Source organism: Dermochelys coriacea, chromosome 9, assembly GCF_009764565.3.
Source record: "Dermochelys coriacea isolate rDerCor1 chromosome 9, rDerCor1.pri.v4, whole genome shotgun sequence".
In the NCBI taxonomy this organism is placed as follows: Eukaryota; Metazoa; Chordata; order Testudines; family Dermochelyidae; genus Dermochelys; species Dermochelys coriacea.
The window spans coordinates 56,428,429-56,452,512 of record NC_050076.1 but is presented as its reverse complement, the minus strand read 5'-3'; the positions used below and the strand labels follow the sequence as shown (position 1 = coordinate 56,452,512).

At 45.0% G+C, this 24,084-nt stretch overlaps 1 protein-coding gene across 16 annotated transcripts in view; it reads left to right on the top strand.

The window, feature by feature from the left end:
* Positions 1-24,084, top strand: part of FARP2 (FERM, ARH/RhoGEF and pleckstrin domain protein 2) — a 257,803-nt gene that overhangs the window by 100,189 nt on the left and 133,530 nt on the right. For 14 of the 16 annotated variants that reach the window (XR_006273983.1, XR_006273985.1, XR_006273984.1 and 11 more), the window contains 3 exons: positions 3,746-3,824; positions 21,764-21,861; positions 23,691-23,805. Coding sequence is in view for 13 of the 16 variants with exons in the window: in XM_043491578.1 (XP_043347513.1) it covers positions 3,746-3,824; positions 21,764-21,861; positions 23,691-23,805 (292 nt within the window). In the remaining 3 variants the exon portion in view is untranslated. The other 2 variants (XM_043491585.1, XM_043491584.1) reach the window with 1 other exon arrangement.

Sequence of the window (24,084 nt, the reverse complement as noted above, 5' to 3'; positions counted from 1 at the left end):
GGTTTCCCCAAATTGACCTGTTCGCCACATGGGCCAACAGGAAATGCCCAACCTTTTGCTCTTCAGGAATCACAGTCCAGGCTCGATTGCAGATGAGTTCATGATCCCATGGAATGGGCAGCTGCTATACGCCTTCCCACCATTTCCACTGATCCACAAAGTGCTCCTCAAAATTTGCAGGGACAAGGCGGACATCATTTTGATGGCTCCAGCTTGGCCTCGCCAGTACTGGTATCCCACCCTCATGGACTTATTGGTCCAGCCACTGATACGGCTACCTCTCATTCCCGACCTCATTACAAAGAACCACAGTCTCGTCCTTCACCAAGACCTTCTGTCTCTCCACCTCATGGCCTGGAGAATCCTTGGCTAAATCAGGCAGAGCTTGCCTGTTTGGATCAGGTGAGGCAGGTCCTTCTGGAAAGCCACAAACCGTCTACTAGGGCCACACACAGGGCGAAATGGAAAAGATTCTCCAGTTGGTGCGCGCAAAGGCAGGTGCTCCCATCCCAGGCTCCCATTCCTTTTATCCTGGACTATCTCATGTACCTAAAGGACCAGCATCTTGCATTTGGCTCTTTCAAGGTCCACCTTGTGGCCAACTTGGCCTTCCATCCAGGTGATTCTGGTCGTTCAGTGTTCGCTAATCCCATTGTGGGACGTTTCCTGAAAGGCCTGGAGAAGATACATCCCCTGATAAAGCACCCCGTCCTGGCTTGGGACCTTATCCTAGTCCTCTCCTGCCTCATGGGTCTTCCCTTTGAGCCCATAGTTTCCTGTCCACTTCTGTACCTCTCTTGGAAAGTAACTTTTCTGGTGGCTATCACCTCGGCACGATGTGTGTCTGAGCTGCAGGCCCTCACCTCAGAGTGCCTGTACACGAGTTTTCATAAAGACAAGGTGCAATGTAGGCCTCATCCAGCTTTCCTTCCCAAGGTGGTGTCCCATTTTCATATTAGCCAGGACATCTTTCTGCCTGTCTTTTTTACCCAAAGCCACACAACAGCTTTCAAGAACAAAAGCTGCACTCGCTGGATGTCAGGAGAGCATTCGCTTTCTACATCGAGCGAACAAGGCTGTTCTGAAAGACAACTCAGTTGGTTGTTTTGTGTTGTGTTGTGCTGTGGTGTTTGTTTGTTTGTTTGTTTGTTTTTTGTTGCAATAACGGAATGGATGAAGGGATTACCAGTCTCTTCCCAGCGGCTCTCCTCCTCTCCTCACCACTTGTATCTGCACGTGTTATGACTTGGCAAAAGTTCCTCCACCTGCTATTACAGCTCACTCCACAAGGGCACAGGCCTCGTCGGCAGCCTTTCTAGCCCAAGTACCTTTCCAGAAAATCTGCAGGGCCATGATGTGGTCTTCTGTGCATACTTTCACGTCGCATTATGCCATCGTCCACCAATACAGAAATGATGTGGCCTTCGGTAGAGTGATACTATGATCAGCAATACCTTGACTCCGATCCCACCTCCTAGGTAAGGCTTGGGAGTCATCTTACTGGAATTGATATGAGCAAGCACTTGAAGAAGAAAAAATGGTTATTCACCTTTTGTAACTGTTGTTCTTCGAGATGTGTTGCCCATATCTATTTCATTCCCCCCACCTTCCCCTCTATTGGAGTAGCCAGCAAGAAGGAACTGAAGGGGAGTCGGGCTGGCAGGGTTGAATATAAGAACCATACTGGCGCCACTCCAGGGGGCTCCACAGCCAGCCCGACGGGTAGCTGCTAGGGAAAAAACTTCCAACAGCTGTGCACGTGGTGTGCGCACGCACCTAACTGAAATAGAGATGAGCAACATATTTCGAAGAATAACAATTACAAAAGGTGAGTAACCGGTTTTTAATTTTTTTCAGCCTAATGAAGTGGAAGTATTTATTTCTAGAGACACATCACCGAGAGCTTTAAAGTGTTCAAGAGTTGTGATCTGTTATCGTCTCTAAATAGGAACCCTAATTATTTCACTTTGAGGGGTTTTATTCACATTCTCCTTTTTCCTCCAACTATCCCATGTCCTACTTCCTTTCCTCTGGTTGGGGCTGTAGTCACGATGAGGGTCTTACTTGTCTGATTCACTAAGGCTTTCAGACTCCTAAGATCTTGAGTTCTGCGGCTTGTAGCTGCTCTTGGGGGTGCTGTGACATGGCTCTTCAGTTTAAATTTCTCCCATTTATACACCAGAGAGATGATATTATTTACAATCCCAGATTAACGTGTGTGTGTGTGTGTGTGTGTGTGTGTGTGTGTGTGAGAGAGAGAGAGAGAGAGAACGGAGGATAGATTGTCAGCAGGTATAGCGGAACCAGATGTCCCAATATTATAGTGAAAACAGAACAAAATCCTAGTTTCAGTATAATCTTCCAGGATAACGGTAGTAAACTGGGAAATATGGCCACCTTTCTTCAACATTCACAGATCTTAGTCTGCTTATTGTCAGCTCTAGATCATTGTTTTTCTACATCCTTTATAGTTTCTGAATTGCACCGGTTTGCCTTGTACCTGCCAACATCCTCCAAACAAAAAGTAGATGTTAATGCGCATATATGTGCATAAGTTATCTTTGAAATGGCTGATGGCATGTACTGTAGTGGGCAGGGTATGGCTGTTCCCCTGTATGACATATAGGGGAGAGAAATCTGGTATCAGGAAGTGGCATTTTCTCTCCCACATGGCTTGCTCCTTCTTTGACGTTGTCTGTTTTGATCTAGAAAGAAGGTGGGCAGAAGTTGGGAAATTCCAGGATCAGGAGGCCTAGTCTTATTTTTTTGAGGCTAGCTGCCTCAGTCAGCGCTAATGGAGCTGCAGGGAGACTAGCCACATGTGAGTTCCAGAGGCCCTTCTTTTATTCCTCTGGCTCTCTGCTTATTTAAAGTAGACTGTTTCCAGACTTTTGGGGGCTGAAAGTGGAAGAATGTGTACATCTGGTAGGGATCCCAGTTTCTGTCTGTTGTCTGCGTGTGTAAGCCCTGTGGGGGTGAATCATCTGGGTGGTGGCAATGGTCCTGGCCCCTTCTTCAGTTAAAAACCTGTCAGGTTCCTGCTGGCCTTTGTGCAGGTCACTGAAAACTGAAAATTTGGAGGCAGCATAAAATGAAATTAACAAAATCAAGGAACATTAGACCATTTGGACAGGGGGATTGGACTGTAAGTTTAAATTTCCTGAAATTTGTGCCATGACATTCTCACCTATAATATTACATTATGTAGTTTTTGGTATTGATAGCCCAGGGCGGTAAAATGACACATGGATTGCATTGCATTATATGAAAATGGTGTTCTGGTGATAAAGCATGAGAGTAATGATTAAATAATTGTCATTATTATCTCAGTGGAATTACTGTAATTCCTTGTAAGATAGTATATATCTATTAATAAACGGACAACGTACTTTTTAAATGAAGATTGTCTAGTGTTCCGCTTGGCTGAAGAACATTAAGCCTTTTCTTTGATAATCAGAATGCTGGTATTTAGTAATGGTACAGTAAGCAATAGTAATATTCAGATCCAGTGACAACATCTCTTAATTAGAGGTGACACAGTTCAATGATCTGAAATGCTAAATTCAAAGTTAACACAATATTACTGCTATTGCTAAGTGTTTTATATTGTAGGTCATTACAGAACATTCTGTAATTCAAACTGCCTGTTTTGTCTCATTCATTTAAAATTCTATTGTTAGAAGTCCTTCCCTTATTCTATATAGAGATATTTATGTTTGTAAAACTGTTTAATATTTTTTCATAGGACCAAAGAATACAATGCTTCATCTAGCTGTAAAGTTTTTCCCTCCTGACCCTGGTCAACTGCAAGAGGAATATACCAGGTAAAATATCTTTCAAAGTAATTAATGTTCGTTAGTGGTTAAAAATATGGAAATGAAGGGAAGACAGAAATAAGCTCACCTAAGAGGATATTTTTTCTGTTATAACAATAAAGATTATCTTTTAGGGAAGGTTGGGGAGCATTTCTGTTAGAAAGTCACATTTCTAACAGAAATACCTATTTTAATGATTCAGGTGGTAGATAATCCCTGTGGCTGTAAAAACTGGAGAAAGTTTGCATGAATAGATAACGGTGCAGGTCGGCTGGGGCAATTTCTGCCTACCAAACGTGTCATGTGTTACCATTGAAGGAGGCAGTTGTATAGAGGAAATGGTCACTCTTTATATTGTACATTTATAAATAGTTTCTAGAAGGATTAAGTGATAAATGTTTTAATAAATGGTTAATTGTCAAATTGTAAGAATCCAAGAGTTTAGTAGCAGATTACATCTATAACAGCTTCTGCTGATATGCGTATCATATTTTGCATGTTACGTATGTCAGATTTTTAAAAGTTAGTAAATAATTGATATCTTAAGCATGTTACAAATTTATTTGAGCATAAGCTTTCGTGAGCTACAGCTCACTTCATCGGATGCATTTGATGGAAAATACAGTGGGGAGATTTATATACACACACAGAGAACATGAAACAATGGGTTTTATCATACACACCGTAAGGAGAGTGATCACTTAAGATGAGCTATTACCAGCAGGAAGGAGTGGGGGAAAGGAGGAAAACCTTTTGTGGTGATAATCAAGGTGGGCCATTTCCAGCAGTTAACAAGAACGTCTGAGGAACAGTGGGGGGTGGGGTGGGGGGGAGAAATAACATGGGGAAATAGTTTTACTTTGTGTAATGACTCATCCACTCCCAGTCTCTATTCAAGCCTAAGTTAATTGTATCCAGTTTGCAAATTAATTCCAATTAAGCAGTCTCTCGTTGGAGTCTGTTTTTGAAGTTTTTTTGTTGAAGGATAGCCACCCTCAGGTCTGTAATTGAGTGACCGGAGAGATTGAAGTGTTCTCCGACTGGTTTTTGAATGTTATAATTCTTGACGTCTGACTTGTGTCCGTTTATTCTTTTACATAGAGACTGTCCAGTTTGATCAATGTACATGGCAGAGGGACATTGCTGGCACATGATGGCATATATCACATTGGTAGATGCGCAGGTGAACGAGCCTCTGATAGTGTGGCTGATGTGATTAGGCCCTATGATGGTATCCCCTGAATAGATATGTGGACACAGTTGGCAATGGGCTTTGTTGCAAGGATAGGTTCCTGGGTTAGTGGTTCTGTTGTGTGGTGTGTGGTTGCTGGTGAGTATTTGCTTCAGGTTGGGGGACTGTCTGTAAGCAAGGACTGGCCTGTCTCCCAAGATCTGTGAGAGTGGTGGGTCATCCTTCAGGATAGGTTGTAGATCCTTGATGTTGTGTTGGAGAGGTTTTAGTTGGGTGCTGAAGGTGATGGCTAGTAGTGTTCTGTTATTTTCTTTGTTGGGCCTGTCCTGTAGTAGGTGACTTCTGGGTACTCTTTTGGCTCTGTCAAGCCCAGCAGAAGAATCTGTCCTATCTCGGGGCCTCTCCTTTTGCCCCTCCACCCCCACGAACATGATACAGTTCTGTGGTGACCTAGAATCCTATTTTCGACGTCTCCGATTCAAGGAATATTTCTAACACACCTCTGACCAACATATTAACCCACAGAGACCTTCCTACCAACACTACAAAAAGAAGGATGCTGGGTGGACTCCTCCTGAAGGTCGAAACAGCAGACTGGACTTCTACATAGAGTGCTTCTACCAACGTGCACGGGCTGAAATTGTGGAAAAGCAGCATCACTTGCCCCATAACTCAGCCGTGCAGAACACAATGCCATCCACAGCCTCAGAAACAACTCTGACATCATAATCAAAAAGGCTGACAAAGGAGGTACTGTCGTCATCATGAATAGGTCGGAATATGAACAAGAGGCTACTAGGCAGTTGTCCAACACCACTTTCTACAAGCCATTATCCTCTGATCCCACTGAGAGTTACCAAAAGAAACTACAGCATTTGCTCAAGAAACTCCCTGAAAAAGCACAAGAACAAATCCGCACAGACACACCCCTAGAACCCCAACCTGGGGTATTCTATCTGCAACCCAAGATCCATAAACCTGGAAATCCTGCACGCCCCATCATCTCAGGCATTGTCACTCTGACAGCAGGATTGTCCGGCTATGTAGACTCCCTCCTCAGGCCCTTCGTTACCAGCACTCCCAGCTATCTTCGAGACACCACTGACTTCCTGAGGAAACTACAATCCATTGGTGATCTTCCTAAAAACACCATCCTAGCCACTATGGATGTAGAAGCCCTCTACACCAACATTACACATAAATGGACTACAAGCCATCAGAAACAGTATCCCCGATAATGTCATGGCTAACCTGGTAGCTGAACTTCGTGACTTTGTCCTCACCCATAACTATTTCACACTTGGGGACAGTGTATACCTTCAAATCAGCGGCACTGCGATGGGTACCCGCATGGCCCCACAGTATGCCAACATTTTTATGGCTGACTTAGAACAACGCTTCCTCAGCTCTCGTCCCCTAATGCTTGTCACCATGAAAGGTTTTCCTCCTTTCCCCCCGCTATTGCTGGTGATGGCTCATCTTAAGTGATCACTCTCCTTACAGTGTCTATGATAAAAACCCATTATTTCATGTTCTCTGTGTGTGTATATAAATCTCCCCACTGTATTTTCCACCAAATACATCCGATGAAGTGAGCTGTAGCTCATGAAAGCTTATGCTCCAATAAATTTGTTAGTCTCTAAGGTGCCACAAGTACTCCTTTTCATTTTGTAAATGTACTCTGATCCTGTCCCTTCATCTCCAACAGATAATGTGATTGGAGAGATCTATCTGTAACAAATCTTTCCTAGGATAGTTGTAATCTTGTCCATCTGCCTCTCACCACACCTTTCTTCTGCATCATAGCAGCGGTCTTCCTCCTTCCCCCAACTGGCTCCATCTCTCCTTCCTGGTTACCCCCACCTCTCTATAGTTCTCACCACCTCTATCTTCCTCTCTTCACTTTGATTTTCCCTCCTCTCCTCCTGCCAGCACAAGCCCACATCTGTGTCCTCCTCATAATCTTAGGTGACTCAGGCTTGTAACCTGGGTTTCATATCAGACTTGATATCATATCATATCTCTCTAAGGTCTTGAATCCAGGCTATGTCTAAATGTTGCTGATTTTTTTTTCTGCATAACATCACTAGGGCACAGCCTTTTCTATTCATCCTCACAGCTAAAAGTCTCATCCAGGATCTCATCATGTCCTGTTTTGATTATTGTAACATCCTTTTCTCTAGCCTTGTCAAATGTGATCTTGCCCCGCTCATATCTATTCAAAACGTTGCTTCAAAGAGCATTTTCCTAGCCCAATGCTTTGCCTGTGTCACCCATTTCTTTGCATCCCTCCACTTACTCTCTGTTCTCTATTGCACTGAACATAAGCTACTTGTCCTCCCTTGCCAGGCCTTTCCAGATTTATCACTACCATCTCTGTCACTATCAAAATGTCGTGTCCCACCTGCAGTAAGCCCATGATGCCACTCTTCATCATCCACTTTCAGTAAGCATCTTGGTACCTTCTCCCATGCTGCTCCACTTTTAATGTGTGTTAGGATGGATCCCACTGTAGGTGCATATTTATGCAATATTGGAATCTTTTGATCATCAGGGTCTGTCAGGGTTGTGCATGTGCCCTGTAATACCTTGGAGTCCTATGCAAGGCCATAAAGGATGGAGTGGCCGAGACTCTCCCTCAGTTCACTATTACCTGTGGCAGCAAGATGAAACCAACTACTTTTATTAGAGTTTCAAATTCATTCTTTTTGCTAATTGGGTGAAGAAATTTCATTTTAATTTTCCTTCTTCTCCTTCCTCAAGTTGGACTTAAAGTCTGGTGTCTCTCTTCCTGCACAGTGGGATGAGGCGTTTTGTGCCAACCTTCATGCCTTTATAGCAGACTCAAAACCATTAGGGTTCAAACCCTGCCAGTCTTGTGACTGCCTCATTCCCCTCACTGATGGACAAAATCATTGCATCTTCTGCCTGGGGGAGAGCCACATCTTGGACAGGTGCTCAGTGTGCTGGTAATTTTCTTTGAGGACCTGCAAGCACAGGCATCGGCTTCCTCCGGGTCCTGGAGCTGCTCAATCTCCCACTCCACCCGAGGCCCTGCCCCCACCTGACCCCCTCCCCCAAACTTTCACCCCGTCTCACCTCTTCCTGCTCTGCACCTCGCCCTGCCTCCACCCCACCCCTTCTCCCAAGCCCCCACCCCTGCCCCTCTTCTTCCCACTCCTGCTTCTCCTCCACCCTGCCTCTTCCCGCCCAGTCCACCCTCCCTTGAGTATGCCCTGTCCCCGCTCCTTCCCCTCTCCTCCCCCCCCCCCACAGTGCCTCCTGCATGCTGTGGAACAGCTGATCGTGGTGGGTGGGAGGTGCTGGGAGGGAGGGGGAGGAGTTGATCGTCAGGCTCCAGGCAGACAGGAGGCACTGGAGTGGAGGGGGGCAGCTGGCTGCCGGTGGGTGCTAAGCACCAATTGATATTTTAGTTGGTGCCTATGCCTGCAAATCCATGCATGTTAGGCTCATATGACATCATCTTGAGCAATCCATACAGGTCACTTCAGACCCAGAGGAAATGACACCAAAATGAAGCCAAAAGAGTCTGTGTCAGCCAGCAATCCCTCAAGCAGACATCATAACCAGCGATAGGGTGTTGAAGAAATGTGTGAAGAGGATGGTGTTGAAACCAGTACTGACAATGTCAATCTCAGTGCTGGCAGTGATAGAACCAGCCACCCCATACCCTTCTTACAGAAGACTGACACCCAGAGGCAAAGTGGGATGGAGCAAAAATGTAACTCCAAACACCATTCAGGATCATTCTGCAAGGAGGACATAGAACATCACTTCCTTCAAAAACACAGCCTTCAAATCCTCCTCCAAGATGGGAGTGCACTTGGAAAAGGAGACGTGCTACTAACACAAATGGTCAAGCTTATCAAGAGCCTGAGATATGCATTCATAGAAGCACTGATGTTGCCTCCAGACAGACTGTGCATTGAAGCAGTGACAGTCTCTAGAACGAGTACAGAGGTCTCCTCAGTGCTGTTTTACTAGTACTGAGTAAGATTGCTTCTCCCCTATCCTCAGAGCGTGACCCCAAGGATGGTACTGAATGGTACAGCTCTGCCTCAGGTGAGGCATGAGGAAATTGGCTAGTTAAGTACCACAGGTAGGGATTGCTCTAGACAAGACCAGGAAGTCCTGGTACAGATCAGGAGATCCTGATACATCCTGTGACGGGACAAGGCCAGATGGCTATAGAAAAGTAATGGGAGATAGATATATTAGCTCCAGGCTAAACAAATCTCTGGTACCAGGTTAAGTGAAATGGCAGCTGCTCCAGGTCAATTAAGACACCTGTGGCCAATTAAGAACTTTCGAGAAGGCTAGGTTGATTGGGACACCTGAAGCCAATCAGGGGCTGGCTGAAACTAGTTAAAAGCCTCCCAGTCAGTCAGGTGGGTGTGCATGTTAGGAGCTGTGGGAGGAAGTTACGTTGTTGGAGAGGCTGAGTAGTACACACCATATCAGGCATAAGGAAGGAGGCCCTGAGGTAAGGGTGAAGTGGAGCTTGAGGAAGTGAGGGCTGCTGTGGGGGAAGTAGCCCAGGGAATTGTACATGTCATGTTTCTAAAAGGTCAGCTACCATAGCTGATACTATTAGGGTCCCTGGGCTGGAGCCCGGATTAGAGAGTGGACCCGGGCTCCCCCCGCCCCACCTTTGCCCCTTGTTTAATCACTGAGACTGGGAGACAACAGAGACTGTGCAAGGAAGGATAACTTCTCTTCACCTGTCTCGCTGGCTTATGATGAAAATGGCTCAGTAGACTGTGACCCTTGTCTCTAGAGAGAGAATGGTTACGTGCAGGGTCACGGTGAGCCTCCTGAGTCTAGCGAAATCCGCCAGGAAATGCGGGACCCACGGAGGCAAGGACAAAGGTTTGTCACAATACACAGAAAAACTTATTTGTCGACACGGAAGGTTCTGAGTATAGGCAGCAGAACATGTCCTGGACATTATGCAGGCATCAGTGCCACAGAATACTTGCTTCATCTGAAACACTGCACCCTTTTGTTCAGCTCCGTTACAGTCCACCTTGCAATGATCTGTGCATGCTATCTAACTGAATGGTTGTGCTGTCTTCTCCTACTCAATGGTATCTAAGTTTCTCAAATACTATTGAAGACCTACCTACTGTGGTTAGATGTTCAGCTTTGCGTGGAGGGGATAAGGGGGTTTCCTAGCTCGTAGTATTCTGTCATGTTAGATTGTGATTTCTACAGAGGACAACTCGCTTACTTACTAGATCAGCAGTCATTGGTCACCAGTATGATTAGATGTTTGGCTGTGTGTGTGTGTGTGTGTGTGTTCTCCCTGTGTGCTGCCTCAGCTCGGCACAAACAGCCAGTATAGCAAACCTTAAGCAAATCATCCAATAATCACAAAATCAGTAAAGATATGAAGACACCAGGCCAGGTTTACTGTCAACAAAGCATGGTAATAGCACCTGGAAAATGCTACAGAAATACTGAAACATGTATGCCCATAACAATAAATGCAGTTCAGTGAATGGCGGGACTTTCCATTTCCCCCCTCGGCTGAACCAAAACACTCTCTCAAAAATACCTCTTCATACCCTATGTGATGGGGCAAAGCCAGATAGCTATAGGAAAGTAGTGGGAGATAGATATATTAGCCCCAGGCTAAACAAATCCCTGTTACCAGGGTAAGCAAATTGCAGTTGCTCCAGGTCAGTTAAGACTCCTGGGGCCAATTAAGATCCTTCCAGAAAGCAGTGAAGACAGCTAGGTTAACTGGGACACCTGAAGCCAATCAGGGGCTGGCTGAAACTAGTTAAAAGTCTCCCAGTTAGTCAGATGGGCGGGCGTGTCAGGAGCAGTAGGAGGAAGCTGCGCTGCTGGAGAAACTGAGCAGTAGAAACCCTATCAGGCATAAGGAAGGAGACCCTGAGGGAAGGGTTAAGTAGATATTGAGGCAGTGGGGGCTGCTGTGGGGAAATGGCCCAGGGAATTGTACTCGTCCTGTTTCCAGAAAGCCAGCTACCAATAGCTGCTACTATTAGGGTCTCTAGGCTGGAGCTGGGAATAGAGGGCGGGCCCAGGCTCCCCCCTTCCCCGATTAATTCACTGAGACTGTGAGACAACAGAGATGTGCAAGGGAGGGTTGCTTCTCCTCACCTCCCTTGCTGGCTTATGATGACAGTGGCTCAGTAGTCTGTGACCCTTGTCTCTAGAGAGAGAAGGGCTATGTGGAGGGTCACAATGAGCCTCTGAAGCTACCATAATCCTCCAGGAAGTGCAGGACCCACTGAGACCAGGTTGGAACTTTGTCACAACTGATGTTAGCTGTGGGATAGTCTTTCACAGCATGGCGGAAGAGAGAGGTTTAAAAAGAAAAGTGCACTAGGGTTTTGGGGTTTTGTTTTGTACCACAATGGACGAGGTGGAGTGAACTCTGGTGCAAGCAACAGTGGCCCAACAGGAGGCTACCTGATTTCAGGCAATGGCACAACAGGAGTCTATGCGGCTACAGCAGGAAATCAATCAATTATTAATGGGCCAGGCAACCCAAGATCGTGCCCTCTTGTGAGAGGTAGTGGACCAGTTGAAAATCCTCACCACCCAGGTCCGGGGGTCCAATGGGACGTGAACCCTGAGGGCCACTGGTTGTTGCCAAAGATGATGTCGGAAGATGACGTAGAGGCATATCTCCTCTGATTTGAAAGGACTGCTCAGCGTGAGGCGTGGCCCCAGGAGCAGTGGACCAGCATTCTCGTTCCTTTTTTGTGCAGAGAGGCCCAGAAGGCCTACTTTGACCCGCCTCCCACAGACGCCGTTGACTATTCCCGGCTGAAGGCAGAGATCCTATCACGATCGGGGGTGATGGCAGTGGTACGGGTCCAGAGGTTCCATGAGTGGAAATACCAGGAGAACAAACCCCCGAAGTCCCAGCTATTCGACCTCATACACCTCGTGCGGATGTGGTTACAGCCCAAGGCGTGTAGCCCGGAGGAGATTTTGGGGACCCTGGTCATGGACCATTACATGTGGTGACTGCCACCAGATCTCCGCAAATGGGTAGGCCAGATAATCCATCCACCTATGACGAGATGATCACGCTGCTAAAAAAACGGATGACAGCCAGGGAATTGACCCGACTACCCAAGGAAGACCCCTTTTGAAGTAAGCTCTCAACCCCAACCTTAGGTGGCCAAATCTCCAGGGAGTCTAGGTGGAAGGAGGGGAGGGGGCGAAACCCAGCGGGAACCTCAGAAGGAAGGGATTGGCCTGAGTGGGGGATCCCTAGGACTAAACCCCCAACCCATGCAATAGGAGAATGACTAGAAGCAATTATAGATGTTATGCATGTGGGGAATGGGGTCACATAGCAGCACAGTGTCCCAGCACCGAGGAGCCTATACAATTTAACTTGGGGGATTGGGAGGTCCCATGCTCCCTTATCCACCTCGTGGAGGTTGCCTTAGCCCTGCATAACTCCACCAGGCCGGTGAGGATAAACGGAGCAGAGATTACAGCGCTTGTGGACTCTGGGAGTGCTATCACCCTCATATTGGGTAAGCTGGTAAAAAGTAGCCAGCTGCTACAAGCCAAACATGTAGCAGTGACGTGCATGCATGGGGTTGTGGGCCATTACCCCACCATCCAGGTGGAGACAGAGGTTCAGGGGAACCCCATTGAGGTGACAGTGGGTGTAGTTCCTAAACTTCCATATCCTGTAGTCCTTGGGAGGGACTATCCAGGGTTTGATAATTTACTCTTCCCCTCTTCCCCCCCCCCCCCGGAGAGGCTGGAGGAAGGTGGGGACCCTGAGGGCAGCGACTCGTCACCGGAGGAATGTCAACCCCTGATGTTTGCTGAGATTTCTCAGGATCTGTTCTCAGCCCCCTGAAAGACCAGGAAGACAAAAAAAGAGAGGAAGGCCATGAAGGCCTTGGGATCAGAGTTAGCCTCTGAGGCTAGCGTAATCTGCCAAGAAGCGCAAGATCCACTGAGACAAGGTCAGAACTTTGTCACACCTAATACAAACAAGTTACTACTGCCTCTCTAACATAGTTAGTTACTGCCCCCAACGTGCCTCGTTATCACCCATCTCCTTGTACATATTGGTTCAGTCAAAACATCTCTATTACACTGTCATCCTGACCGTATCTTTTAAAAGTGGTCAGTATGTTCCTGTTATCCTTGGGAAATATTTTTGTACCATCCTTAATATAGGGATGTTTTGGTACCATTCTTCTGAAATGTGTTTGCTTAAGTACTCTGTGCCTAGCACTTTTTAAAAATGTATGTTTCTGCAATATTAGCCCTGTTCTTGCCAAATTCTGTAAACTTTCAAATAGCAGAGCCTGACGTTTGCTAACAGCTTAACTTTTGCTAACTTCGCTTTATATCAGCAAAGCTTGCCCACTACTTTAGCTCAAGCCTCATACCAGGCCTCTAATACAAGGGTTTATATCTCAGGCTTTCTTCCTATTACACCTATCAGTCAGACTCTTGAGGTGCTGTCGATAGGTCACCCAAGTTTCTCATCCGTAAAGGAGTGTAGGAATAACAATTGTCTTATTGACCTGGATCTTGGTGTTCTGCCTTAGGTCATGGTCCGTGAAAATGTGGCAGAGTAATTTCCTAAAGAAAGCACTTGCACACTGGATCCTGTGCTGGATCTGTCTGTCGATTTTTGCATTTTGAGAAAATTGGCTACCGAGGTAGCAGAAGTTAGAGAACTTGCTGCTGCCTGGGACCTCCATGTTGTCCTGTTGATACTCAAGCTCTTCCCTGCAAGCACCTTTCAGAATGCTTCTTTCTTCATCTTACTGAAGATTGTCTTCCTAGTTGCTGTCACTTCAGCCAGGAGAGAGTGAGCTTCAAGCACTTATGGGTGACCCTTCCTACATGGCATTTCATAGGCACAAGGCAGTGCTGAAACTTCATCCCCAAGGTGGTCTGAGTTCTATTTGAATCAATTACTCCTGGGGGAATTCTGCTCCCCAAAATTTAAAATTATGTGCACGATATTTTGAAATTCTGCAAAATTCTGCATGTTTTATTTGTCAAAATAAGGCAATATAATCACTCTGGTTTCCATTATTTTGGTAATTTATTTAAACTACAATACAATGGATAGAAAAGGAGTACTTGTGGCACCTTAGAGACTAACAAATTTATTAGAGCATAAGCTTTCGTGAGCTACAGCTCACTTCATCGGATGCATTTGGTGGAAAAAACAGAGGAGAGATTTATATACACACACAGAGAGAACATGAAACAATGGGTTTATCATACACACTGTAAGGAGAGTGATCACTTAAGATAAGCCATCACCCACTGCAGGGGGGGGAAAGGAGGAAAACCTTCCATGGTGACAAGCAGGTAGGCTAATTCCAGCAGTTAACAAGAATATCAGAGGAACAGTGGGGGGTGGGGTGGGGGGGAGAAATACCATGGGGAAATAGTTTTACTTTGTGTAATGACTCATCCATTCCCAGTCTCTATTCAAGCCTAAGTTAATTGTATCCAGTTTGCAAATTAATTCCAATTCAGCAGTCTCTCGTTGGAGTCTGTTTTTGAAGCTTTTTTGTTGAAGTATAGCCACTCTTAGGTCTGTGATCGAGTGACCAGAGAGATTGAAGTGTTCTCCAACTGGTTTTTGAATGTTATAATTCTTGACGTCTGATTTGTGTCCATTCATTCTTTTACGTAGAGACTGTCCAGTTTGGCCAATGTACATGGCAGAGGGGCATTGCTGGCACATGATGGCATATATCACATTGGTAGATGCGCAGGTGAACGAGCCTCTGATAGTGTGGCTGATGTGATTAGGCCCTATGATGGTATCCCCTGAATAGATATGTGGACAGAGTTGGCAACGGGCTTTGTTGCAAGGATAGGTTCCTGGGTTAGTGGTTCTGTTGTGTGGTGTGTGGTTGCTGGTGAGTATTTGCTTCAGATTGGGGGGCTGTCTGTAAGCAAGGACTGGTCTATCTCCCAAGATCTGAGAGAGCGATGGCTCGTCCTTCAGGATAGGTTGTAGATCCTTGATGATGCGTTGGAGAGGTTTTAGTTGGGGGCTGAAGGTGATGGCTAGTGGCGTTCTGTTGTTTTCTTCGTTGGGCCTGTCCTGTAGTAGGTGACTTCTGGGTACTCTTCTGGCTCTGTCAATCTGTTTCTTCACTTCAGCAGGTGGGTATTGTAGTTGTAGGAATGCATGATAGAGATCTTGTAGGTGTTTGTCTCTGTCTGAGGGGTTGGAGCAAATGCGGTTATATCGTAGCGCTTGGCTGTAGACAATGGATCGAGTGGTATGATCTGGATGAAAGCTAGAGGCATGTAGGTAGGAATAGCGGTCAGTAGGTTTCCGATATAGGGTGGTGTTTATGTGACCATCGCTTATTAGCACCGTAGTGTCCAGGAAGTGGATCTCTTGTGTGGACTGGTCCAGGCTGAGGTTGATGGTGGGATGGAAATTGTTGAAATCATGGTGGAATTCCTCAAGAGCTTCTTTTCCATGGGTCCAGATGATGAAGATGTCATCAATGTAGCGCAAGTAGAGTAGGGGCATTAGGGGACGAGAGCTGAGGAAGCGTTGTTCTAAGTCAGCCATAAAAATGTTGGCATACTGTGGGGCCATGCGGGTACCCATCGCAGTGCCGCTGATTTGAAGGTATACATTGTCACCAAATGTGAAATAGTTATGGGTCAGGACAAAGTCACAAAGTTCTGCCACCAGGTTAGCCGTGACAGTATCGGGGATACTGTTCCTGACGGCTTGTAGTCCATCTTTGTGTGGAATGTTGGTGTAGAGGGCTTCTACATCCATAGTGGCTAGGATGGTGTTTTTAGGAAGATCACCAATGGACTGTAGTTTCCTCAGGAAATCGGTGGTGTCTCGAAGATAGCTGGGAGTGCTGGTAACGAAGGGCCTGAGGAGGGAGTCTACATAGCCAGACAATCCTGCTGTCAGGGTGCCAATGCCTGAGATGATGGGGCGTCCAGGATTTCCAGGTTTATGGATCTTGGGTAGCAGATAGAATACCCCAGGTCGGGGCTCCAGGGGTGTGTCTGTGCGGATTTGTTCTTGTGCTTTTTCAGGGAGTTTCTTGAGCGAATGCTGTAGTTTCTTTTGGTAACTCTCAGTGGGATCAGAGGGTAATGGCTTGTAGAAAGTGGTGTTGGAGAGCTGCCTAGTAGCCTCTTGTTCATACTCCGACCTATTCATGATGACGACAGCACCTCCTTTGTCAGCCTTTTTGATTATGATGTCAGAGTTGTTTCTGAGGCTGTGGATGGCACTGTGTTCTGCATGGCTGAGGTTATGGGGTAAGCGATGCTGCTTTTCCACAATTTCAGCTCGTGCACGTTGGCGGAAGCAGTCTATGTAGAAATCCAGGCTGCTGTTTCGACCTTCAGGAGGAGTCCACCCAGAATCCTTCTTTTTGTAGTGTTGGCAGGAAGGTCTCTGTGGGTTAATATGTTGGTCAGAGGTGTGTTGGAAATATTCCTTGAGGCCCGTTGCCAACTCTGTCCACATATCTATTCAGGGGATACCATCATAGGGCCTAATCACATCAGCCACACTATCAGAGGCTCGTTCACCTGCGCATCTACCAATGTGATATATGCCATCATGTGCCAGCAATGCCCCTCTGCCATGTACATTGGCCAAACTGGACAGTCTCTACGTAAAAGAATGAATGGACACAAATCAGACGTCAAGAATTATAACATTCAAAAACCAGTTGGAGAACACTTCAATCTCTCTGGTCACTCGATCACAGACCTAAGAGTGGCTATACTTCAACAAAAAAGTTTCAAAAACAGACTCCAACGAGAGACTGCTGAATTGGAATTAATTTGCAAACTGGATACAATTAACTTAGGCTTGAATAGAGACTGGGAATGGATGAGTCATTACACAAAGTAAAACTATTTCCCCATGGTATTTCTCCCCCCCACCCCACCCCCCACTGTTCCTCTGATATTCTTGTTAACTGCTGGAATTAGCCTACCTGCTTGTCACCATGGAAGGTTTTCCTCCTTTCCCCCCCCTGCAGTGGGTGATGGCTTATCTTAAGTGATCACTCTCCTTACAGTGTGTATGATAAACCCATTGTTTCATGTTCTCTGTGTGTGTGTATATAAATCTCTCCTCTGTTTTTTCCACCAAATGCATCCGATGAAGTGAGCTGTAGCTCACGAAAGCTTATGCTCTAATAAATTTGTTAGTCTCTAAGGTGCCACAAGTACTCCTTTTCTTTTTGCGAATACAGACTAACACGGCTGCTACTCTGAAACCTGTCACAATGGATAGAGAATGGGAGTGGGGAGCACTGGAGGAAATCCCCAGACCCCCTTGCCTAATCGTAATGTAGCTAGGTTTGACTTTTATTTCTAGTTATTAGTCAACAAATATATGCAGCCATATGCTCAGTGTTACATCATAACGAGTGAGGGCTTGGGAATCAAACTCCTAATTTACACTGGCTACTGATCATCTCCAGAAAGGTCAGTAGCAAAGCGTTCATGGAGCACATTTTGATAGGACATTTTTTCAGTCCAAAAATTTAGACCAGTTCTAATCACGAAAACCCCAGAAGCATTTATAAGGCCATACTGTCCTTTACACCACTCTGGCAATGTGAAGGAGCCTTAAAACTTTTACAGGGGTAATTCAAAAAGAGAATGGGAACAATTCACTTAGCAGGCAGGCTGCTACATTCTTCTCTGCCTGAAGGGACAGAGCCTGTCCCATGCCTACCTCCTCAGAAACACTCTGAAGCCCTGCCCCTCCACACCGAGCTCAGAGAGTCAGTCTCTCTCTCACACATGACTGCCCAGTCCTCCGCTCCCGTGGCGATTTACATCTCTACTGAGTCAAGCTGCCTGTGTTGCTGAGGGGACGCATGACGGCTCTTGAAGCTTCCCTTTGCTTTCCTGTGAGAAGTCATTTTTTCTGTGGGGAAGCAAAGAAATCTGAGGGGGACATGAATTCTGCACATGTACAGTGATGCAGAATTCCCCCAGGAATAAAAATTAGTTAACTTGCCTTAACTTCTTCATGAAGCTCCATGCTACATCTGGAGAGAAGTTGCATACACTGGATGTTTCCAGAGCTTATATTGCTTCATCAACAAAACCAAGCTGTTCAGACTGTCTCCTGGGTTATTTCTGGCTATAGTTGGGCAGTCCAAAGGCCAGGCCATCACATCAAATAACTAAGTGGATAACACAATGTATCTTACTGTAACCAATTGGCTGGTGTACCTCTCTTACTGATCATCAAAGCTTACTCCATCAGAGCTCAAGTGACATCCTCCCCCTGTTTCAGAAATTTGCCAGTTTCTGAATGTGGCAAGGCAGCAATATGGAGTAATTCTCCCCCCTCCACCCGACTCTTGTCAAGCATTCTACACTGTACCTAGCTGACAGGGTAGATGCCAACTTCAGGAGAGCAATACTACAATCTCTATTTGACAGAGGCAGCTGATACTTCTCATCCGAACATCCCGAAGGTGTACTGCTGGCCAGTCACCTACACTGGGATCTGTGACAGGTTGGATCACAGAAACCCCCTGGAAGCTGCCACCTGATGTGCCAAGACTACTTCTGCTCCAGCTTTCTTGCCATGTCAGCTTAGGACTTCAGTGCCCTGCATGGTTTGAGTCAGACCCGCTAGCCTGCTGCAAACCCAGACCCAGGTCTGAACCACACCCCCTAACCACTGTAGGCTTAACTGAAAGCTGCTTATAGAAGTGTTCCTGTCTATAACACTCAGATGCCCAACTCCCAATGGGGTCCAAATCCTAAATAAATCCGTTTTACCCTGTATAAAGCTTATACAGGGTAAACTCATGAATTGTTTGCCCTCTATAACACTGATAGAGAGATATGCACAGCTGTGTGCCCCCTCCCCAGTTATTAATACATACTCTGGGTTAATTAATAAGTAAAAAGTGATTTTATTAAATACAGAAAGTAGGATTTGAGTGATTCCAAGTAGTAACAGACAGAGCAAAGTGAATTACCAAGCAAAATAAAACAAAATATGCAAGTCTAAGTCTAGTACAGTAATAAAAACTGAATACAGATAAAATCTCAGCCTTAGATATTTCAATAAGTTTATTTCACAGACCAGACACCTTTCTAGTCTGGGCACAATCCTTTCCCCTAGTACAGCCCTTGTTCGAGCTCAGGTGCTAGCTAGGGGATTTCTCATGATGGCTGCCACTTCTTGGTCTGTTCCCTCCACTTTTGGATAAGGCAGGAATCCTTTGTTCCTCTGGATTCCCACCCCTCCTTCTCAATGGAAAAACACCAGGTTAAAGATGGATTCCAGTTCAGGTGATATGATCACATGTCCTGTGAGACCCCAAGACTTAATTCCTCCCAGCCTGACTCAAGGAAGGCCTGCCTGCAAACAGAGCCATCCACAGTCAATTGTCCTGGCTGATGGGAGCCATCAAGATTCCAAACCACCATTAATGGCCCACACTTTGCATAATCACTATAGGCTCTCAGAGTTATATTTCATATTTCTAGTTTCAGATACAAGAGTGATACATTTATACAAATAGGATGACTATACTCAGTAGATTATAAGCTTTGTAATGATACCTTACAAGAGATCTTTTGCATGAAGCATATTTTAGTTACATTATATTCACACTCATCAGCATACTTTCATAAAATCATATAGAGTGCAACTCACAGGATCCACACTGACACATACTCAAAGAATAAAGAACTGTTACTTATCCTACAGTAACTGCTTCTTTGAGATGTCAGTGTGAATTATGAAACCCACCCTCTATCCCAGGGGTGGGCAAACTTTTTGGCCTGAGGGCCACATCTGGCTTTGGACATTATATGGCGGGCCATGAATGCTCACGAAATTGGGGGTTGGGGTGAGGGCTCTGGCTGAAGATAGGGGCTCTGGGGCGGGGTAAGAAATGAAAAGTTCAGGGTGTGGGAGAGGGCTCCAGGCTGGGGCAGGGGGTTGGGAGGCGGGGAGGGCTCCAGCTGGGGATGCAGATTCTGGGGTGGGGCTGTGGGGATGAGGGGTTTGGGGAGCAGGAGGGTGTTCCAGGCTGGGACTGAGGGGTTTGGAGGGAGGGAGGGAGGGGGATCAAGGCTGGGGACAGTTGGGACATGGGAGGAGGTCAGGGATGCAGGCTCCGGGTGGTGCTTACCTCAAGTAGCTCCCAGAAGCAATGGTGTGTCCCCCCTCCGGCTCCTATGTGGAGGCACTGGCCAGACAGCTCTGCGCGCCACCCCTGAAGCTCCCATTGGCCATGGCTCCTGGCCAGAGGAACCAAAGGGGTGACATGCGGCTGGTTCTGGGAGCCACGCAGAGCCACAGCACATGTGGAGCAGGGCAAGCCCCCAACCCCGCTCCCTGGCAGGAGCTTGAGGGTCAGATTAAAAGGCCTGACGGGCCGGATGTAGCCGATGGGCCATAGTTTGCCCACCCTTGCTTTTGGTGATCTCAGCTAACATGCACTTTGAATTGCACAGTAACTGAAGAAGCCATGGCCATTCCACCCTTTATGCCCTTGCATAGAAGCATGAGGAGCCACAGGGCACATGGTCAATCCTGACAGAACTGCTATTCAAAAGACTGTTATCTCGTGCACAGGAGATACATGTGCACCTATAATGGGCTCTACACTGACTATATCAAAGAACCTTAATTATTCTAATATAAATATATAGTTGGGTGTTTTCCCCCATTATAAATTAAGAATAATGTATTTTGTGATAGATCAAGGTTTTGTGATAGATCAAGAAGGAAACTGATAGTATGCTCATTTTAGAATTTTTTTTTAATTGGGAAGTTGAGAGAGTCTGTTTCCATTTCAAATAAAGCTTCTACACAAAGTCCCAAACCATCTGAACAGTGGTCTGAAGGATGGGCTGAGCAGATAAATTAAAGGCTCTGATGTTACTCCCACAGAATGAATAGCAAGTCAGTTTGTAAGTTTGATGGCTGAGGTTACGAAGGGATAGTATCAATTCTTAAAACAGAGATGGGGGTAAAAATGCACTTAACAGGTACTCACTGTTGAGCCAAGATGGTTTGCCTACCACATAAGGGCAGGGATGGGGGAAGGAAGAACAGACAGACAAGTTCTTAAAACACAAGTATTACATCAGCAGACTTGCCCATTGCATTCAGTCCCATTTCTCCACAACTACTGGTATATCGGCTTGCCTAAAGTTTTTACTCACTGAACAGTCCATTGTTTCTTTAAATAGGTAAGCTCCAGCAAAGTCTCAAATCCAATATCATCTTTCCCCAGTGCTGTATCTTCTCAGGCTGAGTTAGAAGTTTTATAGGACCCCAGTCTCCTCCCACTCTCTGCATACTTTGCTAATAAAATATTAGTAGCCATGCACGTCCCCCACTGTGTGGGTAGGTGAAACCCTCTGAACCATGACCGAGATCTAATCCTGAGGTCGAAACAAACTTTCTAAAACCTGCTTTCTGATAAGCCAAGCTTTTCAAAGAGCGAGGCTTTTCCTTTCTTTGGTTCCTCTGTCAGTTGACTCCATCGCACCATTAAATTGCTTTATGTGGCCAGACTGGTTAGGGATTTGACATAGCTATGTTATCTACTTCTTTTTTAATTTTATGTGATTGTCATTGATAAATGAAGAGTTCTGTTTTATGTACTTTTTGAAGAATATTTGTAGAAGCTGCTTATTGTGTAAGTAGTGTTGAGTTGTTTTCTTTAGCTCATCAAAAGATTGATCTCTTCCTTTTTAGGTATCTGTTTGCATTACAAATCAAGAGAGACTTGGCAGAGGAACGACTAACCTGCAGTAACAACACAGCAGCTCTGATCATCTCTCATCTTCTGCAGTGTTAGTATGTTGGCTGTCCCAGCATCAGCTGATGTTGCCACTGCTAAACTGAACTAGATCATGTATCAGCATACACAAAGCATTATCTGCACGTTGATAATTAAAACAATAAAAACAAAACCACAAAAAAAACCCCCTAAAACAAGTATTTTCTACTTCACAAGTTGAATATTGATAAACTTAACTGGTTAATCTTTAACCTTTTGCATACTGGATAATCACCATGTATTTAACACAATGAGGATTGGCCAATTTTAATAGGGTTGAGAAGGAGGCCACTTTGGAGTGTTGTGCTTAAAAGCAATATAGTTTTGGCTGCTGGAAGGTGGGGCTGAGTCAAGATTCTTATCTGTTGTAACTCTCACCTGGCTCTCCCTCCCACTGCCAGTAACCTTGCTCATTTTCTGGCCTGCCCTTCTTATCTGCCTTAGTTACTCCAGATTAAGTTTCCAAATCAATGCCAGTTTCCAAATTAGCTTCAGGCTACAAGGCAGCGTACATGTGGAGGGCAGGCAGGAAGTGGAGGGAATCAGAGCAGGAATCTGGTAACACAAGAAAACAGGCCTGATATTGTGAATATCGTCCTTCTGGAGAAGGACTTGTTGCTAGGAAGAGTTAGAGGGAAGGGAGAATTGGAAAAGCAGGTGGGGGGCTCCTGTTTGGGAGTGAGGGTGGAGGCTGAATAGACTTGGTTTCTGTTTAGGACCCTCAAGATGCTTTGAGGGCCCTAAACCCAGATTTTCAAAGGAATTTAAGTGCCAAAATAGCATTGAAAATCTGGCCCTGAGGATTAAAGGAGACAAGCAATGATCTATTTCTTTACAAATCTTAAATATAAGACAAAGGTGATACATTCTTCCTTTCTCCTTTCCCACCCAAACCAAAAATGTTTAAGAAACACCTCTTCAGACACAATAATAAAATATGACTCCATTTATTGGAAGGCCAAACCTATCTTACATAATGTCCAATGATTTGTGCTATGAAAACTTGCCAAGGATTTTCTAGCACCACTTTGTGTTTTTGAGAGAACTTCAAATCAACATGGAACAGCTGAGTAAGTATCAACATCTGTGGCCAGGTTGTTTCAGGAGTGAATCTTAGGATGCTGAAAAGCAAAGGTGACAAAGGAATATGAATATTTTGGGCTTAATATATTTACAAGATGCTCATGTTTAAAAGCTCTAGGTTTTATAGGCCAGCCTAATTTTAAACAAGATACTTTCATGGTATTTTTCATAACTATGTTTAAAAAAAGTCTGATGTTTTTATAGCAATCGTTTTTGAAGCTTAAACTGAAATATGTTTATCATGGTTCTACAAAACTACTCTGAGCTTGTGTACACAGAAATTGCACTGGTTTAACTTAAATGTGTTTAAAACTAATTTAATTAAAAGGTACAAAGCCCTATCTGGGCACTCATCAGTTTAAACCTGGTTTAAATATATTTAGTTTGCACCTGTAAATTACAGATGCAAGCTAAACACAAAGTTGCATTTAAATTGCCCTGCAGCTTTGTGTGTAGACCATACTTAAGTCCAACCATGGCTTCCTAATTCACAGTATTGGAAGGAATTAGTCTGATACAACTTTTTAGAGATAAAGTTAACTCATTGATAGTTTGTTCCTGTCTCTTATGGGAAAATCTCCATGTGAAAACTTGTAGATGTGGGAATGCCAATAAATGTCATTAACTTGTTTGTTTTTATAAAGTACTATGTAAATGGTATTTTATAGAAAAGTTAGAATTCAAGGTTATTAACTTTATTTTCTTTACTCAAGTATTGTTTGTTTAAATTCTGACATGTTCTGTTACTTTTTATCATAGCTGAGATTGGGGATTTTGATGAATCTGTGGATCGTGATCACCTTAAAACAAACCAATACTTGCCAAACCAGGAAAGACTGCAAGGAAAGATACTGGAGTTTCACAGGAAGCACTTGTAAGTGCAGATTATTAGTGGGCTTTTTGGAAATGTTATAGTATTACAGCATACTGGTGAAACAGTGCAGGGAAATTAGATGATAATTGTTTGATGGAGTTCAAATATCACGGTGATGGGGGGCAGTAAAAGAATCTAGATGCAGGAGCACTGAGTTAGGCCTCATCTACAGCTAAAAAACCCCCCGTTTTTAACCCCCAAAATTACTTATTTATGTGTTTAAAAAGTTCTAGTACAGTTTGATCTAATTGTTGTGTAAATAGTGCCAAACTGTCATGG